We start from the raw sequence: 12963 nt of genomic DNA on the forward strand, positions 1-12963 counted from the left end.
AGCTCAACTGTATGGTTTCACAGAAAGTTATACATAGAGAGAGAGAGATGCTGTATTTATCCTGCCACATAATGAAGAGTTACTGTACACTTTTACAGAGAGAACAATAATGATTTCCTGAACTATTCTTTATGGCTGAAATGTTAAATCAGTTACAGGGAGAAGGAACTCTGCTGCTTCACAAGGGTGGAATGGAGCAGGTGTGATTGTCCACAATGGAGTCCCGCAGTGAGCTGAGACTGAAGTCACTTGGATGATTGATGAAACGTTTCTCCCACTGAAAATGCTACGTCCGGATGAACAGAACCAACATTTAGGAATTTAGTTCATTAATATTGGTTAATATTGACATTTGAAGCTGGAATATAACAGCCCATTGTGTAGCTGGTTCATGATCTTTTACTTTTGTTGTTACTAAGACTCACATCTCCCTTACGTAAGTTGTTCTTTATTCACATTTTTGTACTCCAACAACTCTTTGTCATCTTATATGTAGATTTATACAGCCATAAGAGACATTATAGTCTCTTCACAAAAACAACAAACATCCAACCAGTAGAAGTAGATGGCTGCTCCTCCCCAAATCTCATTCTGATGGAGATCTCTCCCTGTTAAAAGGGAGTTCTTCCTTCCTGTCATCTCTTGCTCACAGGAGATTTTCTGATTGCTGATGTTCTCCTTAACATTGCTGGGTCTGCCTTACAATATACAGTGTCTTAAGACCGCTGTTGTGAATAGAAGTTATATAAATAAACTCAGTTTGTTGATGAAACAGATAATAAAGTGTATATCATCTCTCTGTTTACAGAATCATCATGTGGGTTAGATGATGACTAACTATATCAAGAAACAGGGTGAGGCTCCAGAGTGAGCTAGCAGACTTTGAAATGAATGAATGAGTGAATGATGAGATATTAGGGGAAAAACAAACAAACACATACATACATTTCTGAAAGCACAGTTAAAATACCGTTTACATATTTTTTACAACCCTACCCCATCAAAATCAGTTTGTCTTTCTTCAGTGAGGTCTGAGAAGCTTTGCCATTACTAGAAACAACTGTGCTACTCCCACTTAGTGGCTGTTGTGTAGATGATTTGCTTTGAGCTGCACAAAAATCAACAGAAATAGACAAATTTAATGTTCTTTATTAGTATTTTATTGACCATTACATGACCTTGTTAGGTACCACTGTGCCGGCACATGAAATTATCCTCTTTGATGTGAAGCTTTGAGAACTGGCACAAACAAGATACAAATGAACGTCCCTGTATATAATACTGATTTTAAACTCAAAATAATCAGCAATAAATATCTCAAAATGACACAAGATAAAAATGAAGAACGTTCTCTTCATAACACAAAATGTCTTTTCAGTATGCGATGTGTTTTTATTCAGTGTAAACATTAAATTAAGGAGAAGAAAGAAAAAAAAAAAGTCTTGTTTCCAACTTTTGGCCCTAAAATGCCAAAGATAAAATGTAAATTTACAAGCTGATTCCCTACACTGAGATGGAGTTAAATGTCTCAAGGAGAAAAGTAAACATGTTAATTTAAAATTCAATAATCACTTCTACTACCAGAAGTCTTTACTGAAGTCTGAGGTTCCTCTGGTCTCAGTCAGAGCGTGTGATTTGTCAAGACTAAGAATGAAAAATACACAGAAATGATTAAAAACTGATTTAAGCCCAAAGAATGAATAAGGCAAGCAAGCTCATACTGTATATACAGTCAAGGTTACTATTTACATGTGGTTCAGCAACTTCAGCTAACAGTGGAGGTGGGCTTTGGCTCCCCCTACTGGTTCAAGAGTCACACTGCTGACAGCAGTAATGAGCACCGACCTCCTCTCATGCTCTCGTGTACTCAGTATACATAATGCAGTGGCTGACAACCAGAAGTCCAGTAACTTTAGAAACACCCACAGCCTGCTCTCACTCTCCCTCCATATCTGAGACTAAAATAATCACTCGCAGTAGTTTTATTTGTGTCACTATTCACATATTTCTGTAGTCCATCCAAGCTTCCAGTGTGCAAAAATGCTAATAATCAGGTCAAGTGTCACCACACAGCTGGATAGGAGTAAAAGAAAACGCAGAGGTGCTGAGTCACTTTGTAATGTTGAAAGGAAATGATATACAAACATCACTTCTGTAGTGAAAGTGGACAAGTTAGCTCAAAAACACCAGCATGAAAGTCATCACTCATTGGCAGCATTGCCTTCACAGATCCAGCTGAGCACAGCTGATCATATTAATTACTAACATCACAGATCATAGTTACATATGACCTCAGAGTAGCGTCCAGACCGAGGATCACAAAACCAGCACTGAACAAATAATTCATCATCAGCACTGTGTGTGATGTGAAAGAGTGAGACCTGAACGTGGCAGAGCCAGACTCACTCAGAGGAAACAGGCTGAGGACAAGCTAACAATGAAACTTTGGACGCAAAAAAGAAAAAAGAATTAGTTCAACATTAAACAAAGACAGGATACACTGCTGTAAAAGAGTGAAGACAGGCTGGTCCTGAGTGACAGGTGTGCTGAGCTTAACAGCAGTAAGGATGGACACACTCATCCACTCATTAATTAATGTAGGCCTCAAAGGAGATTTTGCCTTTTTCTCCTTAGTTTAAAATGATGGCAAAATACTGAGAGCCCAGAGTTCCAGTTTTCAGTGCTTCAAAAGACAAACTTTGGACGATTTCTATCACACGGTCAGGTCAAGATTAGCTGAAGACTGTGGCCTGTGTGAAATTAAAAAGGAAAAAAGTCTCAGTTAAATCTCAGCTAAATTCTCCTTAAAGAGAACGAGACATAAACAAGGGCCTGTAACTTTAACAGAACTGTATTTGAAATGTATGTATGTATGTATGTATGTATGTAAAGTGTATATGTGCACTTGTGTGGACACCAAACAGGAGGAAGGGACTGCAGGCTGTGGGTGGAGCGAGTGGAGGCCAGTGCATGTGTGGGCTGCAGGACTCATGGTGGCGTCTCTGCGTTATTAGTTGTCGTCTTCTTCTTCACAGGCTTCTTCACTGTCTTGGTTTGAGTCTGGCCGCAGAAGAAGAAAATAAAGAGAGATTATTAGAGCTGATCAATCAAAGACTGGTAAAATGAGTGGTTTCACTAACAAAAGTACAAATATTATTTGCATTGTAACTGCTGCTCAAAGCATGTTTAATCTGTGTAAACAGTGAAAACAAAGTCTCCATAAAGAGCAGCGTGTGATTTCTGAGTGAACTGTTGATGCTGCAAAACACCACAGGAACATTTGATGTATATACAGTTGGTGCAGGTAGTATCACTTGCCTGTGTAATTACAGGTATGATTATATGAACTCACAGGCCACTTAATTGCTTGTGAACGCATACATGTAATTTGTAGGTCAGAACTAAATGTAGGTCAAGAGGTAATGTGTGCAACACTAAATCATTTATCATCGTTTTACTGGAAATGAACTGTGTTAGTAACGAAATACATATATTACTATTACCAAATTAAAGTAGGTTAATTGTTGAGGAAGAAAAAAATACTAGGAAATACTGACAATGCTACACTTATTGGTCAGATTATTAGGTACACCTTGCTAGTACAGGGCTGGGGCCTCGTCTGCCTTCAGAATTCTTCAAGGCACAGATTCAACAAGGTGCTGTAAGATTTCTGTCCACACCCATTCTCCCACATCCCAAAGATGCTCTATAGGACTGAGATCGGGTGACTGTAGAGCCCCTGGATATTTTCTCTTTTTCAGACCAGTCTCTGTAAACCTTAGAGATGAATGTGTGGGAAAACCTCAGCAGTTTCCGAAATACTCTGACCAACCCATCTGGCACCAAAAAACAAACAAATCACTTTCAAAGTCACTTAAACAACATTTTCCCTCATTCTGATGCTCAGTTTGAACTTTAGCAGGTCATCTTAACCATGTCTACATGGCTAAATGCAGTTGCTGGGTAATGAGCATTTGAAGGTGTACTTAAAGTGGCTAGTGACTGTTGTAATATACAATTTAAGAAAATTGCCCTGTGATTGACAAATCTACGAAGCATGTGTGCGTGTATGCTCTACCTCTGTCTTAGCAGCAGCAGGCTTCTTGGTTGCCTTGACACTGGTACTGCGTTTGTGCCCTTTATCTCCCACATCCTCATCAGAGTGTTCGGTCCTTGTGTCTGACAGGTCAGAGCTGTGTTGGGACGATGTGTCATCAATAAGGGACGCGGCTGCCACAGAGCGAGCTGCAGGACAGGACAGAGATTGATGGACAGTCAGTGAGAGAAGCTGAGTGTTCAGAGTGACATCACCACATGATCTGAGAGACACCAAACATCACACCTCTGCATTTTACTGCTGCCACAGAACTGCTTAATTTACAGATTTATTTGGTGTAGCCTTGAACCAGTGCATCATCACAGACAGAGCCTTTGACGCCACCTAGTGGAGACTTCCATTTATCTATTTTTTTAATAACATACAGCCACCAGTTTTAAAATAAAGAGAAAAAAAAGGAGTCACTTCCATCTTTTTAAGTGTTTGTTTTTTTGTTTTCATTTACCCATTTTCCAGAGACTCAAATTAGCTTGTGAAATCATTTTTATCCTTTGCTTTTGGGAGACATAAAATCAGAAGAACTGGTCCATTAGATTACAAAGTTTTCTTTGCAAATGTTAAATTAGGAAGGAAACTAAACTGTTTGTGTGACATCTAGAATAGAAAAAGTGTTTTATTAAATAAAATTAGAAAAATCCCAAACAGCAACTTTAGGAGCTGCAAAGCTACAACTCGTTAATTTAGTGATGATCTGCAGATCATTTAGAATAAAAAAGAAAAGAAAAGTATTCCAAAATAAATAATTTTGAACTTGCTAGTTCATAAAAGTTAGGGTCTACTCATTTACTAACGCCACGGCAGATTTCAGTTGAACTCTGACTTCAGTGTTTTGTTTCAGCTGTTTTCAGTCTGGTTTTAGAAGTCATGTGTAAATGAACAAAAAGGAAAAAAAAATGCATTGTACATATTAAAATGCACCACTCGGCCCCGTGACTTCATTGTTTCAGTGTCTCTCTGTATTCAGCTCACAGCTTGTACCCACACAGTTAGCCAGCCGGCAGTGCAGCGAGACACAAAGAGACCTCCTTCCAAGCCTCCCCTCCCACTGGGATCACATGTTTTCACCCTGGCTCGATCCTCTTTGCACTGCCTCCCTCAGCCACCCTTCTTTCCCACCCTGCAGTGCTTTAAATCACATGACTCCACTTGGCCGAAGTAGTCCCAGTCCTGCTCTGAAGTTAAATAAAGGAAGTCTTCGTCGTCACGCTCTGGGTCAGTCAGCAAGCTGCAAACACAGCTTGTGTGTATTCATGCACTTGTGTACGACTCCGTGTTTCTCTACGTGAAGCTGCTGCTGATGTCGTGTGGGAGATGCGTGTTGTGCGGCCTTACTCTGCCGTGCAGCGGTGCTCTTGGCCCGGGGCAGGGTGCTCGCGCCCGAGCTCATCTCATCCATGGGGTCCCGTCTCATGCGGGCATCGGGAGTGTGCAGAGCCAGCTCGTCGTCAGCGTTGATGAGAGTGAGGTCCTGCATGCTGAAACTCCGCAGCTTGTCTGACAACACGCCCTGCCCCTGGGCGTCACAGCAGGAACAAAAACAGGCATATTAGATATGCAAAACCACCATTACTTAGAGCTCAGAAGAAAACAGTTTTCAAAAGTTCATTTTTTAAAAATCTGCCAATGATTATGTGGTGAAGCTGATTAATATTTGGAAGACCCCACTTTGGATTCTGGGAAAGTGAGATGACCAATTTTGGCTACAATTATTTAACTTACTAAACAGAATAATCAACAGGGTAATCAATATGAAAATAATCCAAGTGGAGCTTTAATAAAAAGCAGCTGCACGGACAATATTTGCCTTTACAAACAAGTGTGTGTGAATACTTGAGGACATTGATAAATGCGATCTGTGATCCTGTGTTTGGGACAAATGACAAATGTTAGAGAGTGCATGTTTAACTAATATGGAATTTTGTATTAAGGAACAAACAACAAGCTTTACTATAAATACAGAACAAGTGTCGGCAGCAGCTATAAGCCTTTAGTACATAATGATTTAGTAGCGCCAACTTCCTGTTTCGCAGCTTACAAGAACAACTGTTCAGTATCTAATAGCACGCTTCACTATTACAGTTGCACAGCTAATCTGACGAAAGTCAGAAAAAGTTATTTAGTCCAGTCACCTGGTCACATAAAATGCACATCCACCATGAAAGGTCATCCTAGTTATTTATTGGTTGAAAACCAACAAAAAAGCCTTAAACCTTAGAAACTGTGATTCTTACAAATGTGTTGTGTATAGTCAACAAATAAAAAGATTTCAAATATCATGTCAAACTCTGACCTCTCCTTCAAGATCTATACATTGATCTGAAGGTCAAAGTGCTAATAATGATATGTAGAGCTATTTAAAACTCTTATCTGAAAGCATACGCATCTGGGGATGTAGAGATGATATATAGGGACCTGTCACTTTATTATGTACATTACAGTAAGAGGTCCCATTAAAGTAAATACTGCCCACAGAGTGAGCTGGCTTGGTGGAGGTTTGTTAATGTTCTTCCGTGAATAGAACAAAAAACTCATTTAGAAAATAAATTCGGAGCCCACTTAATTATGAGACTAATTGTTAGAGGAAGCTCAACTACTGACAGTCATCTCAGTCCTCTTTTCTAGCTGTACAAGTGAGTTAATAACAACATTATTTACCATTTGGCCGAAGTTCGTATTTCACATGCAAACAGAAAAGCAGAGGCATCTATGTGGGGACATTTAAACACAGTCACCTTGGTGGCTGCAGTGACGGCAGCGTTAGCAGCCAGGTTGAGACCCCGTTTTCCAAACTTCATCATGGTCTCATAACTTCTGTCTTTGGCCTGTGCGATGTACTCATCTATCTCCTGCAGCACAAAGGACAGTACACAGGGAGGAGTTAGAGACGACACTGTCATATCATTTCAGTGTGGACTTCACATCAGATTTTGATGGGCTTTTTCTTTTTACCTTCTCTTTATTTGACAGGGTGGGGTGGACAAACTTGCGGTAGAGGACACTAGAGCCCTTGGTGTACGGAGACAGCAGCCAGATCACAAACGCAATCTTTAGCTCAAAGTAAAATGGAAACCTGGATAATTAAACACAGAGTTAATCAATCGGCAGAGACGTAAAGGAAACAACACACTGAGCAAAAGGTATGCATGAGTGGTGTATAGATTAGGATGCTAAAGTAGGAAAAAAACAAAAAAGATCCTTCAAGAGATTATTGTATTAAAAATCAGCAGCAGAACATTAAAGCATCTATTGATTTTTTTTAATTTTACAAGTGGTTCATTTATTATAAGCGCGTGAAGAAAGAGGGTTACAATCACAAGCAGCTCCCGACTCACCATGATAGGAGCAGGTCTGTGACTGTTTCTGCTGTGCTGAACAATGCAAACACTATCCAGTACATCATCCACTTCACCTGGACACACACACACACACACACACGCGGAGGGAGAGAACATGATTAAAAATAGTACACGAAAACCCACAGCATCCAGTTCGCATGTGCTGAGACACGTGGCACTAAACAGAGGTTACGCACACAGACATCCCTACACAGAAATCGGACACATGCTTCAGTCCATTCGCATCACATCACTGTGCATGGGCACATCTGAGACAAAGAGAGATGCGAGTCATCTTCTAAACTGGTCATTTACAGGCAAATTAACTTCGTTGCTAATATCAGATAAATCATCAGTTATCAAATACACTGATACATTCAACATAAGAACAGCTCTGAGTGGTAATGGTGCATTTAAAGACATTAACAAGCCACGGGGACGCAGCCGCGAGAATGCACCAAACGGTGGATCATTTGGCTCGTTAGAAATGAGCCAAACAAGAGAAGAACGGGGATGAGAGCAGCTCTAAAAATGGCGTCTCCCTTCTCTCCCCCTCTCACACTTCCCCGCCCCATATTCGCTCCTTCTGTGGCCGTCTGCCTGAGCAGCGACTGAGAGGGTGGGTTGCCATAGTAACCAGCCAGGAGGAGACTGTTCTCCAGTGCAAATCTAGGCTGAGGGCCAGAGTGCTGCCATCTCCCCACCTCTCTCTCATGCAGTGATGAAGTAATCAGGAAGAGCCCCAATCAGCTGTGTTTAAAAATATCCACAGTGATCAAAAACCCAGGCACTTTCCGAACGATGAAACATTATTGTATTAAAGGGTCGGGCAGTTTCATACAATCTTCATCCTTTGGATTTTAGTCCAAACATCCAATAGACTGACTGAGCCCTTTACAGGGAACCTTTATTTCACTTTAAACCAAAGCAAATCATTCATGTGGAATCTCATCATATATGTTTCTTTTAAAAAAAAGTCAGTTAAACTTCAGGGATATCAATCTGTCCATTTAGGAAGCTTAAACCATTGTGAGTCAGGTGCAGGTGCTTTCAACGGGCCCACAGGAGAGGCAACAACAAGACCACCTGGATACAGACAACAGTCTAGCATCCTCTCCTGACTGATCAGTGTCCAGCTTTGCTTTTTGCTACACTCATTGTAACCAATTATAGCATGAAAAGGTACATTCATGTTCAAAGCTCCTCCAGGAGGGCACATCATGTTTATGAGTTAAACTTGTGCCCCTGAATTATTTTTGAGCAATGCAATACAGTCTGTTATTCAGTGCTGGATCCAGCACAGACATCCGTTTAAAAATATGACAATTTTCACAGGTCTGAATCATTTGCAATTGTGAAATAAATAAATAAATAAATAAATAAATAAATAAATAATGAATAATGTTTAACTATTAAAACAAAATACATTCTGGGGTCTAAAATGATAAAGAAAAAATGAAAAAAATTTTGTTGAATGTTTGAGGATTTGAAATTTTGAGTCATTTTGAAAAGTAAAAACAGTTTCATGCTCCAGTGTTTCTTCCTGGTTTATTGTTGTAATCTTAGTCTCCCCACCGCCCCCGCCCCCACTTCATTCTGAATGTTTTCAGGGCTTTCTGCATTTCATTCTCTGTCTCGACTGAGTTCCCCTGCGCCTTATTTCCCCTCTTCCTAGTGTGAATTTAGGACAAATTCCAACAACCCCAATAACACCTCTACTCACACACACCGCTCACTCCTCTTGTGTTTGCATGGAGAGTCCACTATGTCGAGTGCTGTGAAAGTGTAAAGCTCTCCAGCACTAACTCTGCACTGGCGCAGATTTTCCAACCACACTCTGAAGCTGCAGCACCTGTTTTGTTTTGATTTGTATTTTCCAGCAAGTGATGAACACGATCATAATGCATCCATCTGATAGGGGTGTGAAACTGCCGAAGATTGTGTTCCTGTTTCCATCGGAGAGACGTGAGGTCAGAGCAAAGCTTGCTAATGTATTTCTATCCAACCCTTGAAGAGACCCTTCAGCATCCATGAGAGAGACTGCTTGGAGATTTGAGTATTTTCCTAATCCGGATTTCCCCTCTGCATCTTTGTTAGGCTGTGATCTAGTCTTCCTCTTGTTTCTCCAGTTAACTCCTGTGCATTTGCACCCCCCCTTTCTTTTCTGTCACTGTTGCCCTAGCTCATAGATTACAAAAGATAAGATTTGTAGATGTAGATCAAACCGACACGGAAACATGTTTGTGGGGTGGTTTTGCCTCCACTGCATCAACTTTACCCAAGTGCACTCTGTGCTTAACCTGCTAAACCCTTCAGTTGGTGCCCTTTTTTTAGAAAGACTCCTACAGCAGCTGAATAAATCACCCAACCACATCTCTTTGCAAGAACTACGACTAGACCAAAAAGAAGACTGAAGAGTGTCGACTGTCACGGACTTTCATCCACAGTCACCAGATCTCAACTTGAAAGCACTTGAAAAATGAGGAAGCCAAACATTGCAGATAGCCAAAGAAGCTCTTTGGGACATCATCTAATCATCCTAACACGAATTATAGGATTTGCTTTAACCTTTACAGACAACCTTTTATTGTCTTTAACAACCAGCTACTTGTCTAGTGCTCAGTCCAATTCATCCCGATAGGCTCTCACAATACAGTGCACAACATGACCCTGCAATTATCAGGAGCTGCATGTAAATTCATATAATGTTAGCAAGGGTAGCGTTAAAATACCCTGAACTAAGTCCCACATTTTAAGGTCCTGTCACAATAAATGCTTCAGGTTTATAAATCAGAACTTCATAAAGATCTACGCAGAACGGAAAAAGAATCAGGAAGAATCCAAAGTGCAGGATTTGTTCCGTTTTTTAGTGTTTTTATGGTGCATAAACGCCCTTCTTTTATGAAGGCTGGTGTGTCCTAGTTAAACTGCAATCCCATGCCTCTAGCCTTGTCTGGAACACCCCGATCACAAGCATGATTCCTATTTTTGTTAGTCTTCAAATGATAACGGCCAAAGAAACGGAACGGGCATTGCAGAAAACATGACAACAGAAATTAATAAGCTTGCTCTGATGAAACAGAGCATTTCTCTGCCACATGTTGATTCTCAACACATTAGAGGAGAAATAGCTGGCAGGCGCTCAGGGCAAAACACCCTAAAGGTCAAACAGAGCAGACAGAGCTCAAAAATGGTTTGCTGAAGTTTAGTAACCAGGGGTTATACTCACATATTCCTTCACATTCTTCGTTTTGACGGCCTTATACGAGGAGTACGCCGGGTAGAGCGTCCCAAAGGCAAGGCTGCAAAAAAAGCAGACAAGACTGGGTCAGAGGAAGGGGCTTCAGCTAGAGAACATGGCCTCTGGGTGTTGACTCTGACACCTCACAAACGCACTCCCACACAGCAGCCACATCTGCTCTGAGCTTCTATGAAACACAAAAGGACGACATGTACTTGAGCAGAGCGAGTGTCTATGTGGTTTTAATCCGCATGGTGATGCCACGAAAGAAGTGCTGGGCAGTGACTTGTCAAAACAAAGTGGCCTGATAATGAGTAGAAACAATGTAATGGAGTCAGGAAGACTGCAGTGAGCTAAAATGGAAAAAACACACAGTTTCCACCAGGGGTGGGTCACCATGTGTTAGAACACGTGCACACTGGGACATTGTGCAAACACAGCCTTGTTTTTGATGTGCATTTGATCGCATCCTCTGCCACTGTGCTGATATGTGCTGATTTGACAGGATACTGAACGCTGAGTGAGGCGACAGCAGGGAGAGCTCAGATCAGAAGGGCCATGCAAGTTTGCCTACAGTGCAAACCAATAGCTGGATTTAAACCCTTAATGTAAATAAAGGTTGAATGCCAATTACAGAGGTAGCCTAGCATTATTTTTTCCCCCCCTTCCTTAAGTAGGTCTTCTGTCCCAGTGTTCGACTACGCTGCTCAGTGATGTGTGCTGCTCCGTACAGTGAGCCGACATGACTCGTAGCAGGCCTCCAAGCCAGCGGGCTCCCAGAGCAGACGCCCTGTGCCTCTTTGTGTCCTCATTGAAAGCCCACTACTGACCTTACAGTCACTCTGTCCTCTTGTTCAGTCTAGGAAATATTTTAGTGTTCACTTCTTTAGGTTAGACTAATAAACTAGCTGTAAAAACAGGAGAAAAGAAACAGGCTGACCACCCTTTAAAAACTGGGCCAGATGCACATTTAAAGCACAAAGACAAGAAATGACTAATCTTGTGTGCTGGATAATCAGCGGGCATTATGATGCATATTCAAATCACATTGTTTGCCTTCAGTAGACACATGACTACCTGAGGTGTAGTGAAGTGGAAGATGCAGGCAGCTGGAAGCCAATAACAGTAACAGTTTGCTTATGTAATCAAGGAAAAGCAGAACATTTATAGGGATGAAGCATCATTTCTACACCTGGGCCTTCCAAAGGCATCATGATGTTCGACTTTAAGGTTAGCAGTTGATGAGCACACAGTATCTGGACATTTCACTAGAGATGGGACAGCACCGGTGCAGCACTGTGAAGTGTCTGCATAATGGATCAAGATAACGACAGCTGGCTTTAGTTGAGTCATCCACACAGTGTGGATGTGGCGTGTTCAGGTGGAGGCCTAGAAGTGATCTGCTGATACCGCTTGTCCGTCTTATTAAGCCCCACTGCTAGTGGCATATGAATGGATGGACACACATCCCTGGCTGGGCTGTTGGGCTTCTTTAGCCTTGCACCACATTTTACCAACTCGTGTTGGTACGGCGCCTAGTTACATTCACAGAGGGCTATTTAAAAGTAAAAAGCAGTGGCTGGCAGCTCGGAGTCTGTTTACTTGTGTGCAGCGAGGCTGGCATGTTAAACAGGCTGCACTTTCCCTGCCAACACATTATCTGTCAGGTGGTTACAGTTACTGACTAGCCAGCCCGCGTTAGCTACGAGCGGCTAGCAAGCGCTGGATGCAGATTGTGCTGCATCATTGTGCTGATTAAAGAAACGGCTGTGGTTATTGAACACAGGAGCTTTAAACGCCCCTGTCTGAATGCCAGGATATCTAATGTATTTATTTTTCCCCTACACGTGAAGTGTATGTATAAAAAGGACAAGAAACGGACAGCCTAGCTAGTCGGCGTTCAGCATCACACAGCTGATGAAAGGAGCCGTTATGGTGTTTAAGAATAAAAAAAACAGATTCAACCCTGCCCATACTCACACAACTATCCTCGAGATAATCCAGGATACCATCTTGCTGGACCGCCAGCCTTCGAGGCTTTCCCCCCAGCTTCTAGGAAATCTAGTCGGCTAGTAAGCGGGCTAGGTGGCCCCCATTCCCCTCCAGGACGAGCTGTGATGAGAGCCAGAAGGCTGCTGTGCCGTCAGGTAGGCTAACAGCAGCTGGAGATGTGCTCTGCAGTGTGTAGCTCCAGACTGCTCTGCTCTCTATCACCACCAACACCACCGCTGATGAACACGACTGGCTCTTAAAGGGCCAGACTCACTCTG

General features: G+C 41.8%; 1 protein-coding gene across 1 annotated transcript; it reads right to left on the reverse strand.

The window, feature by feature from the left end:
* Positions 1-1120: 1120 nt before the first annotated feature.
* Positions 1121-12907, reverse strand: reep2 (receptor accessory protein 2). The gene is made up of 8 exons (XM_080900231.1): positions 12674-12907; positions 10682-10754; positions 7450-7526; positions 7067-7187; positions 6850-6963; positions 5450-5630; positions 4079-4245; positions 1121-3060 (listed from the first exon to the last, which is right to left on the reverse strand). Exons 1-8 carry the CDS (start codon positions 12703-12705, stop codon positions 2989-2991), a joined length of 837 nt encoding a protein of 278 aa, XP_080756357.1. The 5' UTR covers positions 12706-12907; the 3' UTR covers positions 1121-2988.
* Positions 12908-12963: the final 56 nt, after the last annotated feature.

This window comes from Rhamphochromis sp. 'chilingali', assembly GCF_963969265.1.
Source record: "Rhamphochromis sp. 'chilingali' genome assembly, chromosome: 13".
NCBI lineage: Eukaryota > Metazoa > Chordata > Actinopteri > Cichliformes > Cichlidae > Rhamphochromis > Rhamphochromis sp. 'chilingali'.

What these genes read in the sequence shown, in the direction of transcription:
- reep2 (XM_080900231.1), bottom strand. Translation starts at nt 12,705, where the DNA reads ATGGTATCCTGGATTATCTCGAGGATAGTTGT. An exon ending in ACAGACCTGCTCCTATCATG is followed by an intron (nt 7,188 to 7,449) that starts GTGAGTCGGGAG and finishes TTAATTATCCAG; the next exon opens with GTTTCCATTTTACTTTGAGC. An exon ending in CTGCTGCTGCTAAGACAGAG is followed by an intron (nt 3,061 to 4,078) that starts GTAGAGCATACA and finishes TTCTGCGGCCAG; the next exon opens with ACTCAAACCAAGACAGTGAA.